Source organism: Aspergillus japonicus, assembly GCF_003184785.1.
Source record: "Aspergillus japonicus CBS 114.51 unplaced genomic scaffold BO86scaffold_1, whole genome shotgun sequence".
NCBI classification, from domain to species: Eukaryota; Fungi; Ascomycota; class Eurotiomycetes; order Eurotiales; family Aspergillaceae; genus Aspergillus; species Aspergillus japonicus.
This window is the reverse complement of record NW_020291638.1, coordinates 235,100-249,522: the sequence shown is the minus strand read 5'-3', so window position 1 is coordinate 249,522 and position 14,423 is coordinate 235,100. Positions and strand designations below refer to the sequence as shown.

The 14,423-nt window shown below is 51.7% G+C and overlaps 7 protein-coding genes across 7 annotated transcripts; 5 read left to right on the top strand and 2 right to left on the bottom strand.

The window, feature by feature from the left end:
- Positions 1 to 550: 550 nt before the first annotated feature.
- BO86DRAFT_1156 (uncharacterized protein) lies at positions 551 to 1,800 on the top strand. Its single transcript, XM_025665962.1, has 2 exons — positions 551 to 671; positions 807 to 1,800. Exon 2 carries the CDS (start codon positions 899 to 901, stop codon positions 1,712 to 1,714), a length of 816 nt encoding a protein of 271 aa, XP_025533222.1. The 5' UTR covers positions 551 to 671; positions 807 to 898; the 3' UTR covers positions 1,715 to 1,800.
- A 17-nt stretch (positions 1,801 to 1,817) lies between these two features.
- Positions 1,818 to 3,072, top strand: BO86DRAFT_414481 (ATP-binding protein; the record flags this gene model as incomplete). The annotated part of the gene is made up of 3 exons (XM_025674845.1): positions 1,818 to 1,830; positions 2,035 to 2,124; positions 2,228 to 3,072. 3 exons carry the CDS (start codon positions 1,818 to 1,820, stop codon positions 3,070 to 3,072), a joined length of 948 nt encoding a protein of 315 aa, XP_025533221.1.
- A 1,181-nt stretch (positions 3,073 to 4,253) lies between these two features.
- On the top strand, positions 4,254 to 4,964 carry BO86DRAFT_374370 (uncharacterized protein; the record flags this gene model as incomplete). The annotated part of the gene is made up of 1 exon (XM_025670424.1): positions 4,254 to 4,964. One exon carries the CDS (start codon positions 4,254 to 4,256, stop codon positions 4,962 to 4,964), a length of 711 nt encoding a protein of 236 aa, XP_025533220.1.
- A 172-nt stretch (positions 4,965 to 5,136) lies between these two features.
- BO86DRAFT_452192 (putative quinol monooxygenase) lies at positions 5,137 to 5,703 on the bottom strand. Its single transcript, XM_025676909.1, has 3 exons — positions 5,461 to 5,703; positions 5,345 to 5,372; positions 5,137 to 5,289 (listed from the first exon to the last, which is right to left on the bottom strand). The coding sequence occupies exons 1-3, from the start codon at positions 5,646 to 5,648 to the stop codon at positions 5,155 to 5,157; spliced, it is 351 nt and encodes a 116-aa protein (XP_025533219.1). The 5' UTR covers positions 5,649 to 5,703; the 3' UTR covers positions 5,137 to 5,154.
- A 1,802-nt stretch (positions 5,704 to 7,505) lies between these two features.
- BO86DRAFT_423882 (TauD/TfdA dioxygenase family protein) lies at positions 7,506 to 8,903 on the top strand (the record flags this gene model as incomplete). Its single annotated transcript, XM_025675425.1, has 4 exons — positions 7,506 to 7,719; positions 7,783 to 8,109; positions 8,178 to 8,552; positions 8,626 to 8,903. 4 exons carry the CDS (start codon positions 7,506 to 7,508, stop codon positions 8,778 to 8,780), a joined length of 1,071 nt encoding a protein of 356 aa, XP_025533218.1. The 3' UTR covers positions 8,781 to 8,903.
- A 1,404-nt stretch (positions 8,904 to 10,307) lies between these two features.
- On the bottom strand, positions 10,308 to 11,593 carry BO86DRAFT_452191 (NAD(P)-binding protein; the record flags this gene model as incomplete). Its single annotated transcript, XM_025676908.1, has 5 exons — positions 10,308 to 10,609; positions 10,671 to 10,770; positions 10,834 to 11,006; positions 11,063 to 11,252; positions 11,324 to 11,593. 5 exons carry the CDS (start codon positions 11,591 to 11,593, stop codon positions 10,308 to 10,310), a joined length of 1,035 nt encoding a protein of 344 aa, XP_025533217.1.
- A 952-nt stretch (positions 11,594 to 12,545) lies between these two features.
- On the top strand, positions 12,546 to 14,266 carry BO86DRAFT_1071 (uncharacterized protein). Its single transcript, XM_025665895.1, has 2 exons — positions 12,546 to 12,565; positions 12,639 to 14,266. Exon 2 carries the CDS (start codon positions 12,803 to 12,805, stop codon positions 14,177 to 14,179), a length of 1,377 nt encoding a protein of 458 aa, XP_025533216.1. The 5' UTR covers positions 12,546 to 12,565; positions 12,639 to 12,802; the 3' UTR covers positions 14,180 to 14,266.
- The last annotated feature ends 157 nt before the right edge of the window (positions 14,267 to 14,423 follow it).

Below are 14,423 nucleotides of genomic sequence, written 5' to 3'. Positions count from 1 at the left end.
CGTCTTGCGACCAGGACTTCCCCTTCTTCCTCCCCGGGATATTCAGAACCCCCCTGACGAGAAGAAACCGCTGGATTGGACACCTGGAGAAGCCCAGGCAGACCAAGAAGGACGTAAAAGGGGAAGAAAACTCCGACGCCAGCGCCTCGAGCTATTCGGCCCGGAGGATACGGCAAGAATTCTATCGACGACCGTCGAGATCGATCGTCACGCCCAAAATCGCTCAAGGCACCTGTGTGTGATGAATTGCCACCCGCTGCGTCCGACAAGGCCAGGCATAATTCCCAGGTTCTCTATGACAAGAGGGCGACTCAGTCTCTCATTCTGGCATCTCTAATGCCTTTCTTGACCAAGGCGATCAGGCCGTAGAAAACCCGGGGCTCACCTGATGCGATAGTCACGGCGTGCCGGCACCTGAGCAGAGGAGTTGATGTGACCTGTTACTTTGTGCTCAGCCTACTATCATCTGTGTGTTCTGTAAATTGGTGTGACATCGTGGGGTTGCTTACATGATGATCTCGACGCTCAGCCACAGAGCAGTGCGGGGTAAGTTAGCAACCCCATCAACAGATCATCACAGACCTTCACACTGATTCTGACCCATCCACCAACCCTCTTCAGGGTCTCCGATATTGCCTGCGTTGGAGACGAGATTGAGGAAAAAAAAGGAGGTAAGCAATGCCGCGAAGACCTCGTATCAGTCCGGCTTCCAGCCATCTCTCCGACGACGTTCTCGCCACTTTCCCCGCCCACGATCCCAGCGGAAATAATCTAGAAGAGGGAGAAGAAGACTCAGACGATGGTAGATAGTCCAGCTTAGTGGAGGGGCAGCCAGAAAAGCCAGAAAAGTCCAAGCACTGGTCCTTTCGTCCAAAACACACACAGAAGGATCAACAGTATGTTGTGTGATATCATGTCACCTGCTCCGGGAAGGGCACACACAAGATGCAGCAAGAAACCCACGGTGTATCTCAATCATCCGAGGTTATTCGAAGGCGACGGTCAAATGAGCGCCTTAAGGGGCCGGTTGGCGGTTCCAAATATTGACGAGTACCTCAAGCGAAAGGACCATGTGGTCTTCGTGGTCAAGAAATGGGTTGATTGCGATGAACACGTCGACGCAATCCAGAAGTCGTTCCATCCTCTGCCGATGTCCAATGACCCCGAGATTCCCGCATCGGTCCAGCCATACTTCTCTATTCTCCAAAATCACAGCCCTTTGGCCGACATCGTGTCGGAAACCATGGAGCTGATCTCCGAGACCCTTCGGCAGACCGTCGTGAAAGTGACTGGGATGAACTCCGACGACATCGCGCCTCATGGCATAGTCAGGAATCTGGACACGATGAGGGACCGCCTCTACTACATCAGCCGGGAGGAGGACTACTTGAACATGCCCACGCCGGCGCAACTGCTCCACCTCAATGTTCTGCTGGAGTACATGGAATCCCAGAATAGAGCCGAGTACGAAAAGGTTGATAGGCTGATTTCACAGGGGCTGATCACAGAAAAGTATCTGCCAAGGCTGTACGGCCCGGAGCAGATCTTGATGACCAGTGTGGACGGTCATGTTCGCGGGTACATGCTGGAGAGTGCCCCCATCAACAGGCTATCCGTATCGTTGGAGCTGTGGTCCTGGCGATTCAATGGGATGTTCTTCAAGCAAAGGGAGACTCGGTCACTGAGCTGGCCGTCTGCTGTGCCAGCGGATTAGCCCATCCCTATTTCAGACCTGTCCATCTATCCGTTGAGATACGTCTCCCAGGAGTCAATCAAACAACTCAAGGCTAGGGGGCATTTATTCTAGAAATGTCGCCATGCCCGATTTGTGTCCTATGACCCCCCGAGTGCCATTCTTGGCATCCAGACTGTGAGTCTCCCTAGGAGACAGGCGTTGAAGGAGCGAGGGAGGGCTTAGATGGTGCTAATGCGAAGTACCCTTACAGGCCAACCCGCGGTATATGGTGGATATGAACACGTACCGACAAATGCATGGAGACTCTTCAGTCCACCAGGATGACCTGGGCGCTCAAGCAATGCAAAACGATGAGCCGCCGGATACAAACTTTGTGCTACTGCTTCCTCATGAAATACACGGCTTTGGAATTCATGATAAAAAATGGCGTTTGTCCTCCCTCCCACCCCGACCTCTAACCAGGAAGACCTCTTCTTCATTATTCGATCCAACAGCCCTTCTTGGAGAGGAATGTACTGAAAACGACATCAGGAACTCTACTAGTTGAGTACATCAAGAACATCAACTGGAACGACGCGGCGTTTGATCGGTTGGTCATGCAACACAGTAAAAAGGAGCTCATCAAGGCCCTGGTGACCGTGCACACGACCTCCAGCAAGTCGACCGATATCATCGAGGGCAAAAGCAACGCGCTGATCATGCTCCTGCACGGCGGACCGGGGACGGGGAAGACTCTGACTGCCGAGTCCGTGGCGGAGCTCACGCGCAAGCCACTGTACCGGGTGACCTGCGGCGACATCGGGACCAACGCGGACGAGGTGGAGAAGTACCTGGAGTCGGTGCTCTTGATCGGCACTATCTGGGGCTGCGTCGTGCTGCTAGATGAGGCCGATGTCTTCCTCGAGGAGCGGCGCGAGACGGACCTGCAGCGCAACGCCCTGGTCTCCGTCTTCCTACGCGTCCTCGAGTACTATGACGGGATCCTGATTCTTACCTCCAACCGCATCGGCACGTTTGATGGCGCCTTCAAGTCGCGCTTCCAGCTCGCAGTGCACTACCCCGCCCTCAATGAGCAGGGCCGCTTCGAGATCTGGCTCAACTTCATCAACGGCCTCAGCAAGACAAACCCAGAGATCCCGATCGATGATCTCAAGAGCCGCCTGCCTGAGCTGGCCGCCAGAGCCCTCAACGGGCGCCAGATCCGCAACACGGTGCGCACCGCCCTGCAGCTGGCGCACTTCCGCCAGACCACCCTGACCTATGAACACTTCCAGCAGGTCATCGACGTCGCCGAGGAGTTTGAGAGGCATATCGAATCAACCCGCGGATACTCGGACCTCGACTGGACGCGGGACCGGGCCATTCGATCGGATTAGGGCTCTACGGGACATGTACAGTCATGTACCATGAATGACCATGAATAACAGCAGCATTTTGTAGTCAGCTTCTAATTTGTCAAAGCTGGACTCGACATCAACGAGAGATGCACGTCAACCTTCTCCAAAGAGGTATCCAGCTTGGTTGAGATTAGTCCGAATCGGCCTATTAACGAAATAACCGTGCTTTGATTTGGGGACGGTCGGGATGGGAAGACAGTTTGACATCCATGCAGGTGGGGATGCATATGAGGAAGATCATTCTTGGTGTGACGCATTGAACTGCCGTCCCGCAGACTATTAGACGACGCTTTCTACCCCTCATAGGGTCTACGTCCGCACAGGTCGATGTCAGTCTTAAGTGAGATCGCTCGAATCCCATCCTGGGGAATGTAGGTGGATCTGGATCAGAAACATGTCAATGGATGCTGGCGAGAGGAACCTGGCATGATGACCAAGTGGTGTCGCTCCGCTACGATCTGGGAACGGTCTATTTCATTGCAGTGGAATTGCCCTAGTAAATAAGTAGGCATCTATACTCGAGTGTCGAGGCTATGGAAATCTCATCCGATGCCGATGGAGGGGCTTGTGGAGATGGTGGTGCCGAGGTATTCTTTGACATTGGCTGGACTCTTGGACGAATGCTAAAAAACTGCAATCGGATGAACAAGGAGGACAATGCAATTCTTTGAGACATTGCGGAACTCCAGCTGAAGAAATTGCAGGAATGGCTGAAAACACCGTTTTTTCTTTCGTTCGAGGCCGGTGGAAAGCAGTGGTAGTGTTTCATGAAAAGCATAAGAGACTTTCTTCGATCCTGCGGGTATTCTTCTCTCCGTCGAGGAGAACATAGGGTAATGGACTTCAGCAGTGGAAAGCTCAGCCGAATTTTCTTGTCTCGACAGCAATGCGAAGGCGATTGTCCCGCTTAACCGGGAGATATCACTCAAACATCCCAGGAAATACTTCTCACAGACGCAGTGTCGACGCAATGATGTAGAAATTCGCATGCTATAAATTATGCCCCTGATCCCCAAGTTTTATCCGCTTTACAAGGCACTCCTATCCCTAAAACGCAACCCTGAAAACCCTAAGCCACCAGAAATCAACACCATCTCTCCCCCAAGACCTAATCCAGCCAACACAGAGCAACAATCTATCGATAGAAAGACTCCGCTAACATGGCCACATCACAGATCGAGACCCTCTCAGACATGTGGACTTCTGTCCTTGCCGAGTGCTTCTCTGCAGAGGAAGGCTTTCAACTCACCCGCACGACGATCATGCTCACTTCCCCTTCTGACAAAAGCTGCGAAGCTCCCATTTTCCACCGAGTGCTCAAGGCCTCTAACGCTAAAGGCAAGACTCTCTTCACAATCCTGATTGCCGCCCCGGTCGCCTGGCCCCCAGCAGCAACGGCAGATCCTCAGAAGGCCTTGCGAGCCCTCTGCGGCAAAATCCTGCGCTGCTACTTGCCGCGCCATACCATCGATGAATCCCCCATTCCAGTCGTTGGAGCGGTGGTCGTCGGCGACGAGCTGCGACTTTGCTGGGACTTGTCGGTGCACGGAACGCATGGGTTGAAGCGCACGATTGAGAATGTCGTGGGACGGGAGCTGAATGAGCGGAGCCAAACCAGGCATGCCCATTCGCGGGATGGCCAATTCGTTGCGACCTTGTTGAGGGAGGTCAAAGCGTTTCTCAAGCCGTGGTCACAGAGCGGGAAAGTGGATGGTCATACAGAGAATGGAGATGATGCTGGTGAGGTGGATGGCGATGCAGCGGAAGACGAGATTACGCCCGAGTTGGCCGACGCGTACTTGCGCGAGGTCGTGGCTGGGAGTGCTAAGTTCGATGTAGCCTCTTTCACTATGCTGGACTTGGATGGTTGAGGTACCGCTGGCTATGGGCGCAAAGGATGTTCATTGAGGATCGTTCTTCCTCATCACATTTCTCTCTTGTCTTCTTCTCTGCCACAGAAGACGAGACCCACCTCCGAGAAAATTTACGAAACCAAAAAAGACAATAGAAGATATAGAGCCCTTGGCCTAAAGGCCAAGGCATGCATGCATTTCATAATCTCTAAACATGATTCGTAGACTTGATCATCAGATAAGGCGCCCCGACCCGGTTGAGAATTTTTGCTTCGCGGGGCTTGATGAACATCGGCTCAGTGATGGCCAGGTAATCCTTGTAGTAGGGCTTCTGTATCTGGACCTATTGAAGTGTCAGCAACGTAGCCATTTCACCCGGCGGGAGATTGCCGCTTTACTCCAAAGAGCCATTCGGGAGTTTGTGACCTGCAGCCGAGTTAGTAAATCTCATGCTCAGAAATATTACGGCGCCCGAAAAATCCTGACACCTGAAGCCAAGGGAAAGAGGACATACCAATTCTCAACCCAGGATAGAGTGCCCGGCTCCTCGGGCGACTGATAGACCTCGAAAAACGTACACTCGGGCTCGGCGATGACATTTTCGTACACTGGTTGGAAGGCTTCCCAGAACTTAGGCAGGTTTTCCGGATCGATGTGGATGGTGATGTGCAGAGAAATTCCGCGGTTGGGGGTCGTCATCATAAATGCTAGGGGGTCGGAAGCTGACGGGGAGGATAGTATGTAGGATGATTTTTGGCAGTGAGAGAAGGATGACATTCCCCAAAGTTATTTCTGCAGAGCAATACGCTCCTTCTTATAGCAGTCGGAGGAGGCTAAAATCTGACATCTCGGCAAAGCTGGCTGGCTGGCTACCCGGCCGTCAGGCTGAGCTTATGGAATGTTGTATGAGTTGCGCTGCCATCTGACAGGTCTTTGGCAAACAGTGGATGGTGTGATATATAACCCACCCAAGATGAAGATAACCTATCATCAAAGCAATGAACAGATGGAGCTCTACCTATAGTAGATTCATTATCACGATAGTAGACTTGGTTCCATGCCAACACTGCCGCAGAGCCGGTCGAAGAACTCGGCGTTAAGCTTGGAGCTAACCAGAATGGAGTCACGGGTTTATTCAAGTCATCTTAATTGACGAGATGATATAGGTTTTGACTTCGAGCCAATGGTAGTGTATTCATCCCTTCAAAAGGCTGTATTCTGACCCGCGTGCTTGTAGGTGATGATGGTCAGTCGACTGCAGATTCCTTGACACATGACAGGAAGCCCTAGTATGCCTTTTTCAGGGTGAGCTCAGGCCCGAGCGGGATTATGGGCGAAAAAAAGAGCATTGGTAAAATATTTCAGGCCGTAACCTTTCCTGACAATCGACTTGACACCTGGTTGAGTATATGTAGCCCGCGATCTTGGTTCCGATTGGTTGTGGTGGCTACTGTTTCAATGAATACCACCCCGCAACATATCTTCGCCTGGCCTGATGGGCTGGAAAGCATTATTAATGGGGAGGAGAAAGGCTAAGAGGTGGTGAAATATAGTTCAAGCAAGACAACCTATAGACAGGATTAGTACACTGCACCAAGATACTTGTTTCTGATACTCACGCCTGTGCTATCAAGAGAGAAAGACTTAGAAGGGTTACAGTCGGGGCATAGCTGGGCTCTGTGGAGTGAGGTCAAAGAAGTCAAAAGAGTCAATTATACTGAGGATTGTAAGGTATAATGATTCGGTTTATAAGCTGAATAGACTATCCAGAGTATAGATTGTTATTCCGGGAGCTGGACCATCAGTGATACATAAACTCTGGTAAACAGAGTTTTGTTGTTGGTACTTTTTCATTCTCTTTTATGGGTATAGAAAAATTGAAGTTGTACAAGAAAACTCTAGGGTAATTCATCAAATCGTAGACTCTCACCCTCGTTGTTCTTTATGCCTTCCGGGGCTGACAAGCTGCACAAAAGAACACCATTGCGGTCATGGATAATAGATTAATGTAATTGCCGATATATGCGGAACAAGGAAGTTTAACCTAGACCAGCAACAACCGGCGAATACGTCGGACAGTCGGACACGCCACATATAATTGTAGATGTAAGTCAACTGCTGATAACAAAGAGAATACTATACCCTGGTCAATCGGCTTACATATACCTGCGTCAAGACCGGCATTTGCGTGACCAACCCCTCGTATGGGCTCACCGGAGGTCGGCGATAAGCCGTGCATGGCGGAATATGGCATTATCCGCAGCTTCAATCACGTCGCTTTCAGCAACTCAGAATCTAGTATTAGCAATGTCACACAAAGCCAAGCTGATAAGCATGTTGTGATAATGCAGCGCTATACGGATTCTGTGCGGGGTACATGTGCTATGCCCTGGAGTTTGTAGGCAGTATAGCGACAATAGCGGCATGTTCAGCAGATAAGGTTAGACGGGGAATTGGTATATAAGAAGCCATGCCGTCCTCATCTCATGGAAACATACTCAACCCAGTCAATCAACCAGATCACATCTGAACCAAAAGAGAAAGTATCATTCTTCCAGCATGGCCCCATCACTGACCGAAGCCGCCGCCCATGTCGTTCCTATCCCCACGAAGGCATCGCAAAGAGAACCTGTCCAAGCGACCGGCGCACTCGACGCCTACGACTCCTTTGACGTGACCCCCATTATTGGTCACGAGTTCAGCCATGCGAGCCTGAAAGAGTGGCTGCGTGCCCCCAACTCTGATGATCTCCTGCGAGAGCTCGCCCTCACCGGTACAGGATCCTCGCATCGTCGAAGCCCTTCATGAATGACTTACTGACCTGAAAATGAAACAGTCTCCCAGCGCGGCGTGGTCTTCTTCCGCAAGCAAGACGACCTCGACAACGATCTCCAAAAGGAACTGGTGCAGCGCCTGGGCCAACTCTCCGGCAAGCCCTCCACCTCGGGTCTGCACGTGCACCCGATCATCAACGCAGACCGGGAACACGGCGACAAGGACAACGAGATCAGCGTGATCAGCTCGCGGGCGCGGCAGAAGCTCTTCAAGGGGTTCGAGAAGCGCCAGAGCAACAAGCGCGAGTGGCACAGTGATATCACCTTCGAGCCGATTCCCAGCGACTATACGATCTTGCGGCTGACGGAGTTGCCGACGACGGGCGGGGGTGAGCAAAGCCGAGCCCTATCCCTGACCCTGAAGAGTTGAACTCCGATACTGACCGCAACGTGACAGATACCCTGTGGGCTTCCGGCTACGAGCTGTATGACCGCATCTCAGAGCCCTACCAGAAGTTCCTCGAGGGACTCACAGCCACCTACGCGCAACCCGGATTCAACGAGATCGCCAAGAACAACGGGTTCGATGTGTTCGTCGGCCCGCGGGGCGCCCCCGAGAATGTGGGTGAGGTTCTGCAGGCCACCCACCCGGTGATTCGCACCAATCCGGTGACGGGATGGAAGAGTGTCTTTGCCGTGGGCCACCACGTGCAGAAGATCGACGGGCTGACCGAGGAGGAGAGTCGCCATCTGCTGGACTGGTTTGTGCAGTTGATTGTCGAGAACCATGACCTCCAGGTTCGGTTGCGGTGGCAGAATCCGAATGATTTGGGTAAGTTGCTGCCTTCGGATCCTTTCTTTGATGTTGAAAGTAGAGAGGTGGCTAACAAGATTCACATGCATAGCAATCTGGGATAATCGCAGTGTCTACCATGCGGCTACCCCAGACCATGAGGATTTTGGCCCGCGCACTGGGCAGCGCGTGGTGGGGCTGGGTGAGAAGCCTTATTTGGATCCGAGCAGTACCGGAAGACGTGAGGCTTTGGCGAAAACTGCATAAAATTGAGGGGTTGATTTTGGTTGATGGGTGAATGCTATGGGCGATGTGCCCAAGGCTAACGAATGCCCTTGTGTTCAGTTGGCTAAGTAGTTAGCCTGTGGGGAGTGTGAGAGTCAATGGCGCAAGAGTAATCCAGAATATCTGGTAGGTATTGATTTTTTTGGCATGCTGTAAACCTTTCAATCTCCGATATCGGGGCTTGATCTAGTCAAATGGATGCTAAATGGTGAAGTATTAAATGCCTGGTACATTTGAGCCCAGCATCACATAAGAAATCATGTTATTGATCCGATTAACTAGGATGTCAACATTTGGGGAGTACAATATTATGGCTGATACAGTATCTGCGCATGTTAAACAGGATTTCATAGTAAATAAGATTGCATGAACCATTCTGAGCAAAGTAGAATTGATAAATCAGTGTATATTATTGAATCTTGGCATTGAGCTACAAAAGTTGCTATCACTTACCCTGGAACTCGCGACTACTCCCTCAAAAGCTTCGGCTGAAGTGACAGAAAACCATCGCTTCAGACCGAAAAAGGGCAAGTTTTCAAAAGGTGTCATCGAACCACGAGGCGACATGCACCAGGATGAAAATAAAGAACGAACCCAGGAAAGACGCCTTGATCGCTTCACCCAGAGTGAAACGGGGTCGATAGGGATATGTCGACCACAAATAAAAGCCTAAGCTCGCAAGCGGCGAGGCAAGAAGCAGCAGTCCCCGATCCTAGTAGTTACAGCCGATCTCAGATGTTTTGTACCAGTCATAGCCCTGGTACCAGTAGCTCATGATCAATCTTTGGATAAACCACACAATAATTTGGAGGGCCAGAGAGCACCACATAGCAACACGCAGAGTCACCTTCTTGTCCAACCAGGCTTTCTTGGTCGGAGCCATTCCGAAGGTTCTGTTCTCCTGCATGGGGATGTAGCTTTCGCGACCGGCCGTTGGGGTTTCAAACTTCATGTTGGCAGGTGGTGATACACGAGGGTTTCTTGATAGGTCGGGTTATGACTATGGTCTGTCTCGGCTTGTCAAGGATCGTTTGCAAGGCGTTGACAATTGACTCAAGAGGAGGTCTTGGATGGGTTTATATAGACCACCGAGATCGAGATGAAGTATCTGATCGAATACTGGCTTTCTTTGTCGGCTTTGCTTTCGCACCCAATGTTCTTTACTAGACATCTTCGTATAATGAGTAACAACTGGATAAAATCCTCAACATAGAAAGAGAAATCAAGCAACATACAATAGAGAGCTAGCTGCACAATGAGCAGCGGAGCAAAATTTCTTTGATGCTGTTCAATTCCTACATTTGTCTTTGTCTGCACAGAAGAATAACAAAAAGCCTGGAATAATACTTAACAAGCAAACAAAGAGAGAATCCTCTTAACAAGCTTCGGCTCAATTACCACCCCTGTCTTGTACGCTGCGGGATGCCAAATTATTCCCTTAAACTGTCTGGCAAAACAGGTCCTGTCAGCTTCTGGGAAACATCTCTTCCTAGAGAAGTCCTAGATCACTTAGTAGTATCCATCTATGCCGTTCACCAAAGATTCCCTCAAAGAAGTCCACCCAGGTCTGCCGTAAAAGCTTTTCAGTAGACCCTCGGCGCGCTTTGTGGGCACAAGGTCAAATTTCTCTTTCACTGGATCGTATGCATCGGGAATTCGATTGTTCTCAGGCCGTAGCTCTCGTAGAATCGTGATCACCTCCGCCCAGTTGAACGGGGCTGCGGCCGCGAAAATGCGCTCGGACTGCACGGAGGGGTCGAGTAAAGCAACGACATGAAGGCGTGCCGTGTCCTCCACATCCACATACCAGTCTATAGATATTACGTTAGCTGCAGAGTTTCATCATGAAAAGATAAGGCCGGGAATACTTACGTGGTGGAACAACCTTCATCACCATATCACTTCCATCAAGCAACATGCGTGTAGCACGCATCGATGAGCCTTGATGCTCAGGAAAGAGGATTGTACCGAACTAAGAGCTTTAGAGTTTGAGCCTAAAGCGGCTTGGGTTGGAGTCCACGGTAGGTATACATACATCCATGTTAGGAAGCACCGTGTTCAAGGTGAAATGCGGCGTGCGCTCCTTCATCCAGTTCCAGGCATTGTGTTCAGCGGTGACCTTGGCTGCAGTGTACACAATGCTGGGCTTCAAATGGTCCGCTGTTTCGGGATCCCATGCGGCCGCTACTGCAGCATCGTTCCAAGAGCCTAGTCGTTGTCAACAACAGAGCTTCAAGCTGTCCAATAGGGAAAATGACGCTCACTCTGGTCCACTATCTTGCTTGGCAATCCAAACGCATCATCCATTGCAAGACACGCTGCATTCACCGACGAGGTGATGATCACTCGTTTAATGGATGGGGCCTTTTTCGCGGCAGTTAACACGTTCATTGTTGCTGCGACCACCCCTGGAATCACATCGTTGGGGTTGGGGCGATAGGACATGTCGGATGCCTGGGTGTAAAGGTGTTGTGTATCAGTATCTGATGTCTAACACAACGGCGCTTGGTGGATAATAGACCTACCACATGGACAATACCACCTGCATCTTGGACAAAGTCATCGAGTGCTCCTTCATCTTCCAGTCGGGGCACAATCGCGGTCTCGAATCGACCTGGACCGTACTTGGCTCGGAAGCCATCAACAAGCCATGGCTTCTCGGACCGTACCGTGCCTCGCACCCTGTAGCCTTTGGCCAGGAAAGCGTTGATCACCTGGGAGGCGATGTAGCCGTTGGCACCGGTGACCACGATCCAAGAGTCGGTTGGTAGGGTATAGTCGGAGGCGGTAGTCATGATGAAGATAATGAGATCAAATTGGCTGGATTGAGAACTTTCTTTCGCCCTCAACCAGGGGGTTTTATACCTCTTGCTCTGGCTCAGGGCTGGACTCAGGGCTCGGCTCTGATGAGGCTATACCCAAATGGTACAACTGTAAGAATTGACGATCCGACCAATCAGACGCGGCTATACCCGCGGGAGCAACCGCCGATCGCATCCGATGCTCTTACTCCTCCTCCAGGCTCCAAGGCTTCCAGGGTCTCGATCATTTTACCACAACACAACTGGAACTATATAAGTCTAGGTATGCCAGTCATCTGTGCATCCTGTCAAACACCCTGACCGTTCTCTAAACCTATATAATGGCTTTTGCCCCAGAGGGAAATTATACCACCAATTCGCCTGGTCTTATTCTCATTCTCACCGCCTGTTGATCTGATTTGTCTATGCCATTCCTGATTGCCCCCCTCTATTTCGAATGTCCTCACTGGCACTGCAGTTTCTTCCCCATTCTCGATGATGATGATGATCATCATCAACAACATGAAATTCAAAGCTCGAGACTCATGATCGAAGCGAATTCCCCTTCTCCTCCGGCACTTATTGACCCCAGTCTCCAAGCCTCCCACCAATTGTCCAATGAAAGGACAACGGCATCAGCCGCTAATCGGACGCCGTCACGACCTCGACTGCACACTAACAGGAACGGCCTGCTTAGTGAAAGAAAGATCACCACAACAATCATCTCGCCTCAAAACGTTAAGCACTTAGCGTTCACGTGATGCCGACCGATATCTTTCTCTGTCGCACCCGCTCTTGTGGTTGCTCTCCCACCAATCTTACCACTCTAGTGATCAGACAACCTTAGCCATACAAGCCACTGCACCTCATGGACCCTTCTGCATCAGCCACAACCACTGTCCGAAAGGGTAAACCAAGGCAGAAGCGATGGGCTCCTAGAACAAAAACAGGCTGTATCACTTGCAAGTACGGTGCATTCAACCCGGTAATCCCGCACGGTCGCAGATGCCAGAGGTACGCTGACACTTTAACTTGACAGAATTCGTCGCATCAAGTGTGATGAGGCCAAACCAAAGTAAGACGTACAAAACCGCACCTTGAGCAGTCTGGTCTGATACCCAGCGTGTCAATAGTTGTCAGAAGTGCGTATCGACTGGGCGGCGCTGCGACGGATACGAGCCGATCCGCCCGCCGCCACATCTGATGCGAATGCCATCTGCCTGGGATTTTATCTCCGACGACTCCACCGAACTCGACAACTTCTCCTTCTTCCAGTCCGTGACCACCTCCACCCTGGCCGAGTTTTTCGACCCCGGATTCTGGTCCAATCAACTGTTGCGGTTCGCCCACCATTATCCGGCCCTGTGGCACGGCATGACCGCTCTAGCCTGCCTGCACCGGGACTATGTCGATCATGATGTTCGCTTCACTCCGGCGGGAGAGAGGGAGATTCGCAGCAAGAAATTTGCTTTGAAACAGTACAACAAGTCGATCCAGGCGCTGTCGGAATTGTGCTCCAAGCCGGTTCTGAGCCTCGAGGATCGCATCGTGGTGCTAGCGACGTGTGCAATCTTCTCTTCGATGTGCGTTTTGCAAAGCCTGCAGCATCAGGCCTACATGCACATCCGCAATGGCCTGAAGATTATCTCCGAATGGGAGGTTGACTATCAGGAAGTGACCGTGTGCGGAGACTACGTGGCCGCCAGCATGTTGGTCCTGATCTTCACCCGGCTCGACTCCCAGGTCATCCCCTATATGTTTGCCTGCGCCCAATCGAAGACGTGGATCGACCGTCAAGTGGTCCCGTTGTATGCGCACGCCACATTCCTGACTCTCTTCGACGCCTATGTATCCATCGAAGCCATCTACAATGGTGTGATACGGCTGGTGTGGAAGTTCAACAAACGGGGCGCGGACTATTGCTCGATTTCCGTCGCCGAACGCGAGGCACAGCTCCAACTTCTACAGGCGTGGGACATTCAGCTGGACATTGTTCTAGAGACGATGCCGGCGGATGCCCGGGACTCCAAAGCCGTGGACCTACTGCTGGCGCGCCGGGCGCTTGCCGGACTCTTCTACCATGTCGACCTCAGTCCTGGTGAATTGGCATCCGATTTCCATCTTGCGGAGAGTTTGCAGCTGGTGGAGCGGGTCGCGCGGATCCTGGGCGATGTGGGTGACGGCCATCTGCAGCGCATCAAGGCTGCGTACACTCTCGAGACTGGGATTGTCGAGCCTCTGTTCTGGGTGGCTGTCCGCTGTCGCGAGCCGCAGGTTCGACATCGCGCGCTCAGGCTGCTTCGTCAGTATCCCCGCCGGGAGGGCATCTGCGACGGCGTGGTGGCGGCGCGGACCGTCGAAAAGGTGATCGAGATCGAGGAGACGGGTTGTCCCCGGGCACGGGGCGATCCAAATAAAGCGAGTCCCTGCTCCGATGGGCAATGGGTGTGTGAGAATCACCGCGTCACGACGTGGGACTTTGTCCTGCAGTCCGAAAGCCAGGTCGCCGTGATGTACAAGACTGTCGAGGACTTTGCTCTCAACCGCCCGGGGACAAGGGTGCTTTATTCGTGGTGGTGATTCACCGGATTTGGGCGCTGTCTTGGCGATCATGAAATAAATATATTGATAGCTTACCTTGGTTCGTAGGTCTTCGCCTCGAGTCAAGGCTTGACTTCGCACCGTTCTTGGATGATAAATTGCCATCGAGATAATCAAGCCTGTGTGAGGCTTCCTCGTAGCCCTACACTACTATGAACAGCTCAAGGGTCACTACCACTCAAATGCACGTCTCTCTGCCTTTACAGGCGAAATGTCATAAATC

Coding starts and splice junctions, on each gene's coding strand:
- BO86DRAFT_1156 (XM_025665962.1), top strand. CDS start 899: ATGTTGTGTGATATCATGTCACCTGCTCCGGGAAGGGCACACACAAGA.
- BO86DRAFT_452192 (XM_025676909.1), bottom strand. CDS start 5,648: ATGATGACGACCCCCAACCGCGGAATTTCTCTGCACATCACCATCCAC. Junction 5,373..5,460: donor CTATCCTGGGTTGAGAATTG/GTATGTCCTCTT, acceptor ACTCGGCTGCAG/GTCACAAACTCCCGAATGGC. Junction 5,290..5,344: donor CTCCCGAATGGCTCTTTGGA/GTAAAGCGGCAA, acceptor ACACTTCAATAG/GTCCAGATACAGAAGCCCTA.
- BO86DRAFT_1071 (XM_025665895.1), top strand. CDS start 12,803: ATGCGAATGCCATCTGCCTGGGATTTTATCTCCGACGACTCCACCGAA.